General features: G+C 37.1%; 1 protein-coding gene across 1 annotated transcript in view; it reads left to right on the top strand.

Annotated features, from left to right (window-relative positions):
• The window catches only part of IPO11 (importin 11), a 228,607-nt gene extending 220,536 nt beyond the window's left edge, over positions 1–8,071 (top strand). The window contains exon 30 of the mRNA XM_021007229.2: positions 6,589–8,071. Coding sequence (XP_020862888.1) covers positions 6,589–6,753 — 165 coding nt within the window. The 3' untranslated portion in view covers positions 6,754–8,071. The remainder of the gene's footprint in view (positions 1–6,588) is intronic.
• Positions 8,072–16,501: the final 8,430 nt, after the last annotated feature.

The following is a 16,501-nucleotide window of genomic DNA, read 5'->3' as shown; positions in this document are numbered from 1 at the left end:
CTTAAAAGATGACTATGCTATTTGATTGTCTTTAGAAATTTGCCTTTTAGCATATCCCAAGGAATGGAAAAGTAACATTTTACAGAACAAACATTTTAACCTGGTAGTTAAAAGTAGAGATTCCTAAATAAAACTGATAGTATGAATTTGCCCAGAATTATATCAGTAATAAACAAAGTGCTGATCAGAAGAAGCACTACTGTGTGGAGTGAAATCAGTCAGATCTATTAAGAAAAAATATGTTTGTGAATTATATGCCACTAAGAATAAAATAGGATTTCAAAGCAATTTAAAAAAAATTGTTTTTCAATACTTTTTTTTTGTCTTTTTGCAGTTAGTAGAATTAAAAATCAGCTAGACTGGTTAAAATAAAAATTATTTGAAAGCCTGACATTTTCACTATAAGCAAATAAGATCTGGAAGAGAGTTAATAGTTCAGATCACATGTAATTTAGCAAATTGAAAGAAATCCCTTCTTGTCTAACCTTAGGATTCTTTTTTGTTTATTGTTGATAATGAAGTTTTGGCAAGATAATTTTTTTATTGACTATATTTTCTCCCAAAGCCAGCCCTTATGACATTTGGAATAGATTTTGTATTTGACTGCCCCATGTGTTCTCTCTAGTAATAACCTCTGGGGAGCCAAGATGGCAGAGTAAAAGTAGTCATTTGCTTGAGCTCTCCCCCAAACCCCTCCAAATACCTGTAAAAAAATGGCCCTAAACAAATTCTAGAGCAGCAGAACCCACAAAAAGACAGAGTGAAACAAATTTCCAGCCCAAGACAACTTGGATGGTTGATTGGAAAGGTCTGTTGTGGTGGGCTGGCAGAGTTGCGTAGTACAGTGTGGGCACGCGCAGGCAAAGACTAGGCCTCAGCGAACCTGGAGCAGGCCTTAGGGGATTGAATCACGGGCAGCTGTAGTGGTTTCCACAAATGCCAAAGACAACTTAGAAGGTCAGTAGGAAGGGTCTGTGACTGCAGTGAGAACGAAGCTTGGTCCCAGCCCCAGGCCTGGTGCAACCCCAGGGGCAGCGGCTACTTCCAGAGTGCTCAGCCCACAGACTGAGGGGGAATTGAGTGGCTGATCAGAGGGAGATTGCAGGGATCTCTTTGCTGGTGCTGAGGCAGGATTCTCTTGCTTTGCCCGTGCTTGGATCTGGGTCACAGTTCTGGGTGGTGATCCTGGGACAAGGAGGAGTGCTGGCATGGTGGAGCTTGTTGTGGCGGTGGAGGTGGAATCCTCCTCACACGTCCAAGGCAGAAAAGTACTTGTGGTCACTTATAGACCAAGGCCAAGAAAGGAGTGAACACCTTGCCCTTGATCATACCACTCAGGAAGAAATGAAAACTTACAGGTCCCTAGAAGTATCCCTGAAAACAGCTGCACAAAACCCCTGAAGCTTGGGACAGTACATTCTCCATATTGGAAGCAGACCCCTACCTTAACAAAGAGTTTAAAACTCAAGTAATTGGCTAGGATCATGAGCGAACTGCATAAAAAAAAGTCAAATCATAGAATCTTTCTTTAGTGACAAGATCAAAACATACAACCAAAAGAAGACAACAAAGTTAAAGCTCCTATATCCAAAGCCTCCAAGAAAAATGTGAATCAGTCTCATGCCATGGAAGAGCTCAAAAAGGATTTTGAGAAGCAAGTAAGAGGAGTAGAGAAAAAACTGGGAAGAGAAATGAGAGTGATGCAAGAAAATCATGAAAAACAAGTCAACAGCTTGCTAAAGGAGACCCAAAAAAATACTGAAGAAAATAACACCTTAAAAAATAGCCTAACCCAAATGGCAAAAGAGGTCCAAAAAGCTAGTGAGGAGAAGAATGCCTTCAAAAGCAGAATTGGCCAAATGGAAAAGCAAGTCCAAAAGCTCATTGTAGTAATAACCTCTGGAAATGATTTTGCCTTTAGTTTCAGGTGCAGTTAACAACATTTGTTATCAAACTCTTGTGCTTTTCTCTTTGTCTAAGGTATTCTTCCTGTACGTGAACAGTTCTTTAAGGTTTGATACATACATTCTTTGATGAAATTTTCTGACATGCAAGGTAAAGGTTTATATTTCCTATATCTAGTTTCTAAAAAGGCATTAAAAGAAACTTGCCAAACTGACTGGAGTTCTTCACTTTGTTTAGTGGGACCTGAGGCATTATGTGTCGGTTAGTCCATAATGTAACTGATTGTACTTGTTTACATTGGAATTTTGCTTCATCATCATCATCATGGTAACCTATAAAAGATAGTCTATCATGAACTATTTCTCCAGGATAAAAAAAGAGAGACTATTATAAAAATTATATCAGAACTGCAATAACCCTTTCCAGATAAATTTTCATGAATTCGACTAAGATTTCATTCTTTTTTGTGAATAGCTTTGTATGCTGAAACAAAACCCATTATAAGTGTTCTGTTAACATAATTCTATGTTTTAAATAGTTATTTCTGCTTTGTCTATTGCCAAAATCAAAAATTGATTTAAATTTTGTCTGTGAAACCAACTTTTTGACATTGAAATTGTACAAATAACGTATCAGGCACCAGTTTTTCTATATCAAAGCTGAAAAATGTTATTGTTTAAGTATGTATTGTATAGAAGTTGTATGAATTTCTCATACTGTGAGTTTATGGGTTTTCTTAATGGACAATTTTATGAATAATCCCCTGTGTTATCTGAAAAGTGCTACTTCATAGAATTTTAAAATAATTTTATCCATTTTGGCCAGTGTAGAAACTATCTTCCTCCAATTCCAATAGAAATAACGCCCCAGCAGTTTCTTACTTGACAAACCTTAAGGAAAACATCTTTATGGAAATACTAGGTAATATAATATAGTATGAGATTTCAGGTAAGAAGTCTGGTTGACTGACTCCCACTGGGTGAAATTGCTGAGTTAAATTAATGTGGTTAAAAATAAATTAAATATTATGGAGAGTATTTCTGGTTCAAATAATGAAAACCTCAAAGAACAAGAAAAATATAGCCTGACAAACTTATTCCAGAACTTTTAACATCATCAAAGACCAAAGGTCATTCAGCTAGCGGTGTAAGCATTGCTGACACGTTGTCAGCTATCATTAGCCTGCATCAGATACTTCCCAAAAGCTACAATTTTTAACAGTGGGAACTTAGTAAGATTCTGTCAGGAACTTTTTTTTTTTTTGAGAATTCCTCACCTGCAAATCTAAGTACTATCAGCCTACTTCTTCCTTAAAGACCTCTCAAGAGACCAAATACAGCCTTCTAAAAAAGAAGCAGAGTGATTACAATAACACTTCATTTATCTGGTTTTGTAAGGGTATTAGCAATTCCATATAAATGAAATTTTCAGAAAACTCAAACTGACTCTTTTAAAGACCAAGGTTATTCAGTGAAAACATTTATAAGATATCACACTTCCCGCTTTCTAAAAATCTTGTTTAGATGCTGAAGGTTCCTCATTATGAATATGCATTATTAAACTGTGAGGCAGCTGGGTGGCATTGTGGATAGGGTACCATACTTGGAGTTAGGAAGACCTCAGTTTGTATTCTTGCCTCAGATACTTATTTTCCCTGTGAACCTGTCTTAATCTCTTTTCAGCCTCATTTTCCTCATCTGTAATAAGGTAACAGGGGTTGTTGTGAAGATGAGATAAGATAACATAGGTAAAGCACTTTATAAAACTTAAAGTGCTATGTAAATGCTATTGTTAATATTATTGAAGTATTTACTTCATAAATTTACTCATAAAATGCAGAGTTCCTAAAAATTATCATTTATCACTTTGAATTCTTGTATTTGCTCTTTTTTATTTTCCTGTTTTCTCCCTCATTGTCAGGCTATAAATTGTTAGCATTATATATGGGTTTCCTCTTGGAGAAAATTGCATGAGCTTTACTCCATTAGGTATTTTGACACTATATTTATTTTGTCTATTAAGAGACCATTTTTCCCACCCTCCTTATCTCCTTACATGCCTCCTTTTCTCTCCCTTGCTCCCTTCTTCTTTTCCTTCCCTCCTTCCTTCTGTATCTTTCTCTGTACTTCCCTTTGTCCCTCATGGCTGAGGTTCCAAGGTAAATGCTCTCTAAGATGACTGAAATATTGATATATTTATGAAATGTGCTAGAAAATTTTAGTCCTGCTAAAGTAATTGCTATGTCCTGTATAGCATTAGTAAGTTCCAAGAGTAGTTGCTGGCAGTCATTCTGACCTCAGGTATAGAGATGATACCTCAGTTATTTAGACAAGCCAGAGAGTTATAAAACAATAGATTTACTTACCTTATAAGGATATATTTGTCAAACATTGGGGCAAAGATTCATATTAATTATTCTGTTTCTAGTTCATTTGACTGCCAGTACCTTCCCTATGTCCATGCCAGATCTATAAAGGCAGGAATTTGGCTTGATGTGGACTTTTTTAGCATCAGAGGGTATTGGGTCACCTTAAGCCTTCTGTTATCTTCAAAACAAAGAAAACTTTATGCTATAGCTGCCTAGTGACCAGAGATCCTATTCATCTGTATGTCTTATCTCCCAATTCTAAGATAAGCCTATCTTCTCCAAAGCCTTATAGCCAAAGGCATTCCCCCTTGTATTGGCTACTACCTAATATAGTGAGAATAAAGAAAATAAGCAGAAATGGTTAGAAAAAAAGTAAAACTATGTAGAAAATTGGAAAGCTCATTTTTGGTTCAAATGTTTGCTTGCTTCCTTCTCTCTCTTTTGCACCTGGCCATGCATACTTCTGTGAGTGATTGATTTGACAATGTGTCATGAGGTAGGAGGAGTTGATACAGACAAACTGTAGGATGTAATGTGCCAGATTTTCAGAATCATGTTTTCAGTTTAGTTTCCTGGTGAAAAGGAAAAGTGAAAAGCATAATTGTGAAAGAAGGTGAAAATTTTTTAAATGTTGGAGACAGTTTTATTCTGAGAATGTTTATTTTGGTAGTGATATTTGCTTGCTTGCTGACCCAGAATTGAAAATAAGAAAAAGAAGTCATATTATTCCCACTTAAAATTGCATTAAGACTTTTGGGACATCTGCATTAAGACTTTTGGGATATCCTGTGTATACATATCTGCGCTCAGATTTGGTCAGAGGAGAGTACACTACATCGTTTGGAAAATTGCTTTTAATGGTCATTGTCTCTGAACGAAGGCTTATTTTTTTTTAAAAAACACTGATTAGCACAGTGTCTTGAATATGGTGAGCAATTAATAGAGACTTGGCTTTAAACTCCCTTTTCTAGTATTGAGAAAACATGGCTTTGAAAACATAGTCTTCAATGGCATCAAGCACAAATAGAGTCTGGGCATTTGAGAAGAAGCGCTTAGTCAGGAAAGTCTGAAGGCAGTGGTGGAAGTTAAATGAACCTGACCAGATAATGATGAGCATAGGAGGCTAACTCTGGAGTTGATAGAATATCTTCTTCTGCTTGAGATACCTCAGTACAGGGGCTTAAAATTGCCTGTCTTCCTCCTCTCCCCCTTTCCCCCAGAAATTTTAGGTTGTCGCCATAAAATGTATATGCCCATGAAATAGTTGTAATAAATGTAGTTGTAAATCAACAACCTATTTCCAATCCCATCCCAATGCAACAAAATTTTAATGTTTTAAAACCACCCAGAGGGACTCCGTTCTTGCTCTCTCTGCACCCCCTCTTCCCCATACCTCCCCCCCCCCGCCAGAGTGTCTGATAAGGAGCAGCTTGCTTTCTTGGGGAAATATTTGCCTTTTTCTTGTGTTTTGAGTTTTGGAGATGTGTCTTTATGGCAGCAAATGAGCTAAATTAGATTGCAAAACTCAAACCAACTGTGTATAAATCCAGTAAAAGTTTTGACAGATCTCTCCCACTTACTGATAATTGACATTATGTGCTTTCTCTACTTACAATAATTATGAATTCAGGCTTTGCTGCTTAATAATGATGTGGCATTGGTCGCAACTGTAAAAATGAGAGAGGTATACTAAATGAGGGAGGTATACTCAAGTTCCTTTCAGCTCTCAATTCTATAAACCTATGAATTCCCTAGAAACTTACAATCCGAACACAAAGATATTTGTACTACTCCCTAATTTTTGTGTTGCTTAATGTTGTCTGTTCTTTAAAGAGGAATGAAACATTCACATCACTGAAAAGTTGACATGCCAGTACTTCTGTTTGAAAAGTAAAGTATACATATAACCAGGATTTCCAGAGGTTTATGATTGTGTGAATGAAACAAGCATTTAACATGTATATTAGCTTGGTACATTATTAAAAATCTTCAGCAATGTTGCATTAACCCATCCTTATATGACTTATTATTAAAGAGTCAGCAGATCCGGGATTGATCATTGATCTTGAAGTAGGCCCAGACCAATAAAAGTTGATTTGAGTAAAATCTTGTGTTTGTTGGGGGGGCATGGTAATTGAACACTGGGTTTCCTATGAGGAGATTTTCCCCAGTGAACCTGTGTTCCTGAACCTCTAGTGATAAGGAAGGCAGAAACAATCCTGTTATTCAAGGAAGGTTATAGAGAAGATGAATAGGTACAGTGGGCCTTTTTGCGTTTTGTCTAATACTTTTTGGCTCCTCTGTGTTTTCCACAGCTTGCCCTTAAGGACCCTGTACACACGGTGTCACTGCAGCAGTTTGTCTATGAGAAGCTCAAAGCACAGCAGGAATTGCTGGGAGAGCAAAGCTTTCAAGCTCTCATGGAGACGGTGGATACAGAAATTGTCAACCAACTACAAGAATTTTTACAGGGCTTCTGAAAGCCCAGCTGGAACCTTGGGTGGCTAACTCTCTCCCAAATAAGACAAATACCAAGCTTATTGAGATGGAGCTGATGTGCTAAAGAAATCAGTTGTGAAAAAAAAGTAAAGAAGCAGAGACCACAAAGCCATTTTTTTGGTTTCCAAATCGGGGGGGGGGGATGGAAAATGCCTCATAACGAGAGTTTACAAACCTGTTCCTCAAGAGAGTAGTTTTGTATTTGGGGTTGGGTGGGGTGGGGGACCTGGAATTTGCAAGAGGAAATGTGTTCATTGAAAATAGCTGCTTAGTTTATTGTTAAGAGAAGAAAATGGTTTTGATTATCATTTAATCATGTACTCTTAACACTTAAGAAGAAGCAAAGGTTGATGGTTAATGTCTGAAATGTTTTCCTGCAGCAAAAATTAGCTCGAGTTGGTGACTGCCTTACCCATTTTTTAAGTGAATGAAACTAGGATTTTTTTTTTTAAATGGCAAAGCCATTTTTGGAAATAATTGGAGACTAAGAAATTTGGTCATTAGGTTAAAAATATATATATAGAGAGAGAGATATATATTCCTAAGATTATCTTGAAAGGGAAATGTTTTCATCTAAAAACAGAAAGCCAGTTATATCAGCCAAATGCTTTTATTTTCATTGTACTAATCTGATATAGGGACTGTTGTTAGTAAAGGGATATTTTTCTCATTTTATTTTCAGGAAACACACTTAGTCTTTAAATATGTACTGTAAGGCCTGCACGATGAACTTGGGATACTTGCAGTGTCAGGTAGGAGACCTGAGTTCACTGTTCACTCCCATTCCTTTTTACCAATCATTAGGGCTAGCAGCCCTAATGTGAGCCCCAGGGAAAACTGAGGGGCTAACTGTAGACCATCTTCAAGAAAAGCAATGCGCTATTATCCAGGGGGTACCTGTCTCACCTTCTTAAATGGAAAGGGAACAGATATGAGTCAGGGGCCTTAAAAGATACTGGCGAGGATCAGAGGACAGTATAAGAGATCATACACATAGTGATGCAAAGAATCTGCCTTCCTATTCCTCAGAGAATAATGTGTAGTACCAAAAAAGAAAAAAATTTAAAAAGCCTTACTGTGTTTTACTTCCCCTATTGTAAGAAACCTTTAAGACATTTTTTAGGAAACGTTCTAAATTAAGGTTAGGAAAATTTTGATCTTTCTGTAGAAAGTTGGGTACAGTATGTAACTGTAGGGAACCCACTGCCCCTTTGTAAGCTGTGGAACCTAAAATGTATTTGATGTTTTCAGCAAGACAAAGAACGTATATGGTCTCATTAAAGTTCCAAAGATACCTCATCTCTGATTTAGTCTGATTGGTTGTTTTCTCTACACCCCCATCCTCCCCAAATGCCAATTTCATAACAAATTTCACAAGGAATTTCAAACAGATGCCTCATTTCACAAGTCGGTAGGAAGATATAAAGGTAGTGTGGCATATTTTCAAGGGTAATACTGCGCTGGCAAATCGTAGTGACACCTGGAGTTTGCTATTTCATTTAATCACAAAAGGCTTCTTAACCTGGACTTCATTCCACTCTATCACCCAGTCCAAGACTGATCTAAAAGGAATCTGTTAATTTGACATGACTTTATTATGTTGGATAGCTTTCTTATAATCTTAACAGAAATGACCTAATAAGCTCTTTGAAAATAGCCCTCAAATATTAGATTTATAAATTTTCAATTAAGCCAAAGTACAAGGTGTCCCAAAAGTCTTAAGACTTGAAATTGTGTTAAGACTTTTGGGACACAATATATTTAAAAAATATTTTGCATGTAGGGCCTTTTGACTGTTCATATAGTATCAGATAAAATTGCAATTTGTACCAGAATTCCTCAATAAGTCCTATTACATGCCAAAGTTTTTTTGTTTTTGTTTTTTGTTTTTTATTCCATAATATTGTCTTGCTCTCTATTTTATATAACATTCAATTGAACACAAGGCTTCTTTTGAGAAATTTTTCTCAAAATATTGAAAGATCAGCATTTTCCTAATCTGAATTCCTTCTACTGACCCCTTGACAGATATCTGCTCCAAGGAGTCACATTTTAAAAAAAACTTTGGTTTTAAAGTGATCCCTAGTCCATCCTGTCACCACAGAAGCAGCCCTATGACACTTATAAAAACATAAATTTTCTAATTTTCAGTTTTCACTGAAGTCCTTATCTATCTTTTCATGCTATGCCCACCCCTGCAATCTAGGTAATTTTTCAGGGGTCTAATTGAGTTTTCTCATTCAAACACAAGATTCTTTACCTCATTGGTAAAAATCTGTAGAGGTAAATACTTTACAGAGGTCCTTACCATTTTATTTTTTCTTTTCTTAATCCATCTCATCACTTGATTTTTTTTTTGTTTGGATTGTTTTTTTCTAATTTCTGCTCTGAGCCCCAATTAGTACTTCGTTCCTTTGTGAGCTGGTAGCGAACAGAGAGAAGTCACTTAAGCATGATAGCTTTCTTGTTCCTCTATGCATCCCTTATGGGACCAGGACCCATGGGTGCCCTATTCCACTCTTCAGCATTTGGTCAGTGTGAATGCCTAAAGCAAAGAATACCAAAGTGAATTGATTTGTAATTCTCATCCTTCAACTTTGTGGAAGCGAAAGTGATACACAGGATGACCTATGATGGCTCTTTCTGTGCCTATGATTTACCAATTGAATGCAACAAGTATTTTTTAAATGCCGCCTTTTAATCGTACCAGGTGTTAGAGGAACAAAGAAGTAAACAGGCACCACCCTACAAGCTTTGATTCTGTCATAGATACTTCCGTGGTTTGGTTTGTGTTCTTAAACTCCATTGTAGAGCCAGATCTCTACAGGAAATCCTTTTCAAGTATAAAGCATACTAAAAATGGCAGCATGTCCAGATATTAACAACTTGAAAGTAGTTTAGAAGGTGGTAAAATTCCTAGACAAATCCTAAATGACAAGGACAGTGATTTTTGAAAGTTTTTATTACAGATTTTACCATCAGTACTTTGCAGCAGTATAAAGCACACTTTCCCTAATAAGGTAAGGATATATCCCTGCATCTTTTCCCTTAGCCTTCATAAATTTAAACTTCTTGCACTTATGTGCAATCTGGCACCTTTCAAGAACTGAATGCTCTTTTTAGACTTTGCTAATGAATACTCATTTACAACATGCTTGTCAGAATTAAAATAATGGTGGTACTTTGTTTCTGTCTAATCTGAAAGTCAGCATCAAATCAAATACTGAGTATTTGACCTAGTGTGTGTGAAATTTACCATTAGTTGTCACGGCACCAGAAATAATGCAAGAATAAAACTCAAATATTTGACAGGCAAAAAAAAACCCCAACCTCGACTTCTTATCTAACTTTAAAAAGACACACCTCTACCACCCTGCTTGTCTTTTCAAGTCGTACTTAGTATAATATATGAGTTAAGCCTCATGAGAAAATAGCAGAAAATTAAATTAAGAAAAGTCTATTAAGCCTCATGCAAGTTTCCTAAACCCTCCAGCTAGATCTGTGAACATGAACTCACAGTAAGCATTTGACCATCAACCATATGAGTCAGACCACTAGGTGTCATAATTGAGCTAAGAACTATTACTACAACGCTTAGGTCCTATTATTGGGAAAAGGATAAAGGAATATATGTCCCATGGCTGGCCAACTCTCAAAACTTCTGACCTGTGAGATAGGTGGTGGAACAGCCATCGCTGGAGATTTCATCAAGTAGGGGAAATGGGCCCCATTTATTGTGGCGAAGGAGGAAAGAATTGGTGCTGTGCCCTTTTTGTACAGGTATCTTGATAGCATAAGAAGACCTTAATTTGAATCCTTTATGACTTTGGGCAAGTTATTTAGTCTCTCTGAGGCTTAGTTTTGTCATTTCTGAGTCCACTGAGTTGCTCTAATGGTGTACCTAGTAAAGAGTTTCTTTGGGTGGTTTGGTAACAGACACTATTCAGTTCTGGTGATTTATATGGGAAAAAATGATACCATCCAGAGGAACCTAAAAGGTATTTCTAAGGAGCAAGTTCTGAACAAAACAACTGAAGACCTTGGAGGCACAGGCAATATTTTCATTACTGTTGAGGGATTCAGAAGAAAAGGGGAAGATTGGGGGAATGACTAAGATAATGTCTGAAAGTGGGATTTTCATTTCTACTCCATGACATACTGTAATGATGGGCTCTTGGCTAAGGAGGGATAGAGTGCACCCAGTAAGGTTCTTTAAAATTATATCTGGGGTCACCTTCTATTAGAGAGGTGATAGATTCAGGACATATTGAGATAAGTATTTTCTTTTACATGACCAATGAGGGAATTAGTTTTGTTTGACTATGCAAATTTGTTAAAAGGGTTTTTTTTCCTTTTACAATAGGGGAAAGAAAATGTATTTTTGTTATTTGAAAATATTTTATTTTTTAAAAATAAATCATAAATTCCTTTAAACATATCTGGGAATCACTTTAGCAAGGCACTCTCAAGACTTACATAAATACAATTACAAAACGCTTTTCAAAGAAATAAAGAACGATAGAGGTTGGGTTGTATCAATATAAATAAAAATGACAATCCTACTTAGATTAATTCTAGATCCAGTGCTATCTATACAAATCAAACTATCAAGGGGCAGCTTTATAGAGCTAAACAATTCATTTGAAGGAATAAAAGGTCTTAGAATCTCAAGGGAAGTCATGAAAAAGTAGCAATGAGGGAAGAGTAGTTCTTGTTTTTATGTATTTGCATCAACTCCATAGTTTTATTTCTGATATGAATCTAATGTCCAAGTTACATAAGAAATTAATGCAAATATATATGACCAAGAGCCATTCCCCACTGAATGACCTCAGTGAATGAAAACAATGTTGGCTACATTCACAAATGAATATTATTTCATTTACCTCTCTTGGCTCACTTGCTCCCCACATGGTCAAAGGATGTGAACAGTCAGTTCTCAAAATGAAAAAAATTGCAAGCTCTTAACAATTGTACAAAAGGTTGCTTCAAGTCACTAATAAGAGAAAATTAATTTAAAATAACTCTTAGCCTTAATATTATACCCAGCAAGTTGACAAAAATAAAATACAGAAATAGTCTATTGTCAGGAAGAACTGCAAAAAACAAGCATAGTAACACATTGTTGGAGCTATGAATTTGTCCAACTATTCTAGAAAGTAATTTGGAATTATGCTGAGAAAATGGCTAAAATGCCCATATCCTTGGAACTAGAGATTTCATTACTAAGCACATACCCCAAGGAGGTCAAAGATAAAAGTGAAGTATCCTATGCATGTCTGTGCATGCATATGTGTACGTGTGTGTCTGCATATGTATATGTATTGAGATAAAAAACTGGAAACAAAGTAGATACCCATGGATTGGGTAATAGCTAAGCAAATTCATTATGATTGGACTACACCAATACAAATAAAAATGATACTCCCTAGATTAATTTATAGATCTGCTGATCTATACATATCTACATGAATGTAATGAAATATCACTGTGCTATGTAAAAGAATTCCTAAAGAATTCAGAGCGGTATAGGAAAACTTGTATGAACTGCTGCAAAATGAAGTAAGCCAAAGCAACAAAAAAACTATTCATAATGGCTACAACAATGTAAAATTTAAAAATAAAAAAAGGTGAACACTATGTAATTTTAATGACCAAGAAGCTTAACTCTGGCCAAAAAAAAAAAATGCACCTCCTCTAGTAGTATAAAGTATTACATTTACTGTTGGACTCATTTGTCAGGCTGGTTTGGCTAAGCTGCTTTTTCTCTTTTCCTTTTTTCTTCATTACAAGGGATGGCTCCCTGAGCAAGGGAAGGGGGTGGTGGTGGCAGCAGGAATATATTTGGAAATGAAGGTAATGTGAAAACAAAAGTTAGCAATAAAAATTAAAAAGTAAAAGACTTGTGGTGGAAAAAAAAATCTCATTGACCTCGCCTTGCAAATAGCATCAGAAGAGCTTTAAAATGAAAAGAGAAGGAAGCAAACTGTCCACATAGAATTGTGAAGTATGCTGCCATGGAAGAGAGCAAGTGCAACACAGCTTTGCAGACAATATCCCAGGGAATCACCCATAAAACATTGCCTCAGTTGTCTATGAACAGGTATGAAGAGCACACTATAAATCCTAACACAAGGAAGCCAGCGACCTCATAAATATCATTGGGACTAACGGATGGAATTAACAGCTAGAATATGGCCGAGGAAGGGCAGACCATTGAAAAAGAACAGAAAGAGAAAAAGGACAGAGAAGACACATTGTAGATGTAGTAGTGCAGCCCATTATATTCCACTATCTTTGGGCCCTCACAAACAAAGGCTTAGATTTTGGAGACTCTTAATGGTCTTTTGCTCCCACCGTATTTGAAAAGTGGGAATTTTTGAAGTTAATTCAGGTCTGGATATTCGGTTGCTCCCCATGATCACAGACAAAGAAAAAAAACATCATTGAAACATTTAATTAGGGCAGAAATTAATAACAAAGCAACAGAAAACAATATTGGCTACTTTACCAAATAAATACAATTTTATTACCATTCTTCTAGAATAGTTTGGGGCTCAAATTCTCTAAAACTTACACTGTTCCAGTAGTTTGCAGTTAGAGTAATTAATGGACAGAGAAGTCTGTCTAAAATCTGCCTTTTCCTTATTCATTTCCCCCATATCAAATGAGATGATAATTGTCACATAGTAATGGCTATATAAATGTTAGCTATTACATACTTGGTCTACACCCTCTCTATGCAGTCCCCAAATTGGCCTGTCTCCTGTTGCTTGCTACATGACGATCTTCATCTGTCTCAGTTCACTAGGAAAAAAAAGTCTTATCAAATATGTCTAATAAGGATCTGATACTCAAGATATGTAGACAACTAACAGAAATGTAAGCCCAAAAGTCACTCACTCTCCAGAAGTTAGAGTCATAGTCTATGAACCAATAATTCTCAAAAGAATGGGAAAAGTTGATTATAATATTTATATAGTGTTTTAAGGTTTGCGAAGTGCTTTACAAATATTATCTCATTTGATCCTTACAACAACCCTTAGAGGCAGATGCTGTTATTATCTCCATTTTACAAATGAGAAAACCGGGGCAGGCAAATGTTAAGTGACACAGCTAGTAAATATCTGAGGCTGTGTTGGAACTCAGAGCTTTATAACTTAAATCCAGTGGTTAATCCATTGTGCCACATAGTTGCCTCCAAACAACCATAGGACTGTTATTACTACCGCCGCCAGTACTGCTGCTGCTGCTGCTGCTACTACTACTACTACTACTACTACTACTACTACTACTACTATTATTACTAGAGCTACTATTACTACTACTGTTACCGATACTATTACTACCACCACCACAACCACCAATGTCTATGGAAAAATAGAAACATCAGTTTGTTTTTGCATCATTGTCGATAGCTTAAAAAATCAACAAGGATTTATTAGCACAGTGAGTCTGGATACACTGAGCATGAAGACATACTATGAAGTACATACTATGTGCTATCCTTATCATTCATTTCCTGAATTTTCTCATCTCCAAGTTTCTAGCTATAGAAAGAATAATTTGACAGAATAATTGATGGGTAGCCTCTTTTTTTAAATTGACCCAGCATCTTCATTACATTTTTTCAGCTTGTTAAAGGATCCTTGAGTTGGCCTAGCTTTAGATTGTGGCACCTTTCCAGTTTATATGTTGGCATCTCCTGGTGATGATTAGAACTCCCAGCAACAATATTCTCAGATTAAAATCAGGGTGTTGGTGATGACTGATGACGGCTGGGATGCTCTGTCACCCTCTTTGTCTCTGTCTCTCTCCCTACTTCTTTTCTCTTCCTTCCTCTCTCCCTTCCCTTCCCTTTCTCTCCACTTCCCTCCCTCCCTTCACTTGCCTCTTAGAATCCCCTGGCTTTCTTCAAGACTCATTGTAAGCTTCACCTGCAGGAGGCCTTTCCCAGTCCCCCCAGCTGCCAATGCCTTCTTTAAGACTGTTGTAGTTGTTGTTGCTGTGCAGTCATTTTAGTCATATCTGACTGTTTGTGACCCCATTTAGGTTTTTCTTGACAAAGATACTGGAGCAGTTTGCCATTTCCTTCTCCAGCTCATTTTACAGATGAGAAAACTGAGGCAAATGGGGTTGAGTGATTTGCCCAGGGTCACACAGCTGATACATGTCTGAGGCCAGATTTGAACTCAGGAAGATGAGTCTTCCTGACTCCAGGCCTGGCATTCTACCCACTGTGCCACCTAGCTGCCCCAGAGAGAGTCCCACTTTGTATGTAGCTTATATGTACCTATAAATGTATATGTTGCCTCTCAAATTGGAATGTAACCTTTTTTGAGAGCCAGAACTATATTCACTTTTTCTTTGTATCCCTAACCCTTAGTATAGTGCTGGCCACATAAGTAAGCTCTTACTTGATAGGCCAATAAGTCAACAAACACAAATGCTTGTTGGTTGATTAACGATAATAATAGTTCACATTCATGACAGATATTGTAAGTGGTGGATGTTAAAGGCACAAGTAGTGCTGCTACTGGCTGATTCTCCTGCTTTCTGCTATTACAGAGTATGGTAGGCAGTCACATGATTAATTAATTAATTATCCAGCTGAAGGGAGTAGTATATTATTTGGCTGCCAAGGCTGTAACCTCTTCCCACTAGCTCACTCACAAGCCTATGACCCCCTCCCCAGGTTTAGCAGAGGGTTGGAGATAGGATCTTGAATATTCCTTCCACCTACCCCACTCCTCTCTTCTATTTTAGCCCATATGTTTTGATTTACTGAAACGATCAGGTAGCCTGGATGCCCAAATAAATTGTAAAAGGTTTTCCGATAGCAAGCTGCAAGATTTTGGCATTAGTTTCAACTTATCTTTCTCCTAATACCTCCTCACATCCATGGAAAAGGATGAGACAAAGAGAGAAGGATTTAGGAGGTTTTAGAAATCATGCAGATTTCCACAGCAAACACACCAAAGGAACGAGGGAGGAAGGAAATGCCGAAGTTGGTTCTGCTTGATTTCACCCCAGCCATGTTTCATGACATGCTTGTCTCACCTAGTTAGTTCCAAAATTCATTCTAGTCTGCTCTGCATCTGCTCAGCTTCTGCTCTGAGTTTCTTTGTACATACAGCACCTTTCCTTCTTTTTCCAGGAATAATCTCAGTTTTAGCCTTTCTAGTCTTCCAAGAAACGGCATACAGGACATGCCCCTGTTCTGGTGTTCAGAAGGAAAACCAAAAACAGAATTCAGATGGGGAGATCTCTTTTCTACTCTAAGCCCACAAAAATCAAAGTGAGGAGTCTTGTCAAGGGTCAAGTCTCAGCCTTGGATCACTCCTGCCATCCACTGCCTTTATTCCTGCTTATATGTTGCTGAAAAAAGCTGGGAAAAAAATCACAAAACCTTGCTAACACAATAAATTTATCTTACATAGTCTCAACTGGACCCTCACTGTAGCAGGGCAATTCTTTTATACTTATCTAATAGAGACTCACAATGCCACTCACCACAGTAGTTTTTACAAACCTTTTCACCCCTCCTCAAATCTTATATTTCCTTGAAAAAATTGAGGTCATTTTTCTGAGAGCACTCTCTTGTCCCCTCCTCCACATTTCACATCACTCAGGTACCTTCTGCCAGTATCTCCTTTTTCATCCCTGGAGGGAGCCCTTCGCTTTGCCAAGGCAAACCTTTCTATACGCACAAATGATCCCATTCCATCT

This window comes from Phascolarctos cinereus, unplaced genomic scaffold, assembly GCF_003287225.1.
Source record: "Phascolarctos cinereus isolate Bilbo 61053 unplaced genomic scaffold, phaCin_HiC Scaffold_4;HRSCAF=312, whole genome shotgun sequence".
Lineage (NCBI taxonomy): Eukaryota > Metazoa > Chordata > Mammalia > Diprotodontia > Phascolarctidae > Phascolarctos > Phascolarctos cinereus.
Note: the sequence above shows the minus strand (reverse complement) of the source record. Positions and strands in the feature narration are given on the sequence as shown.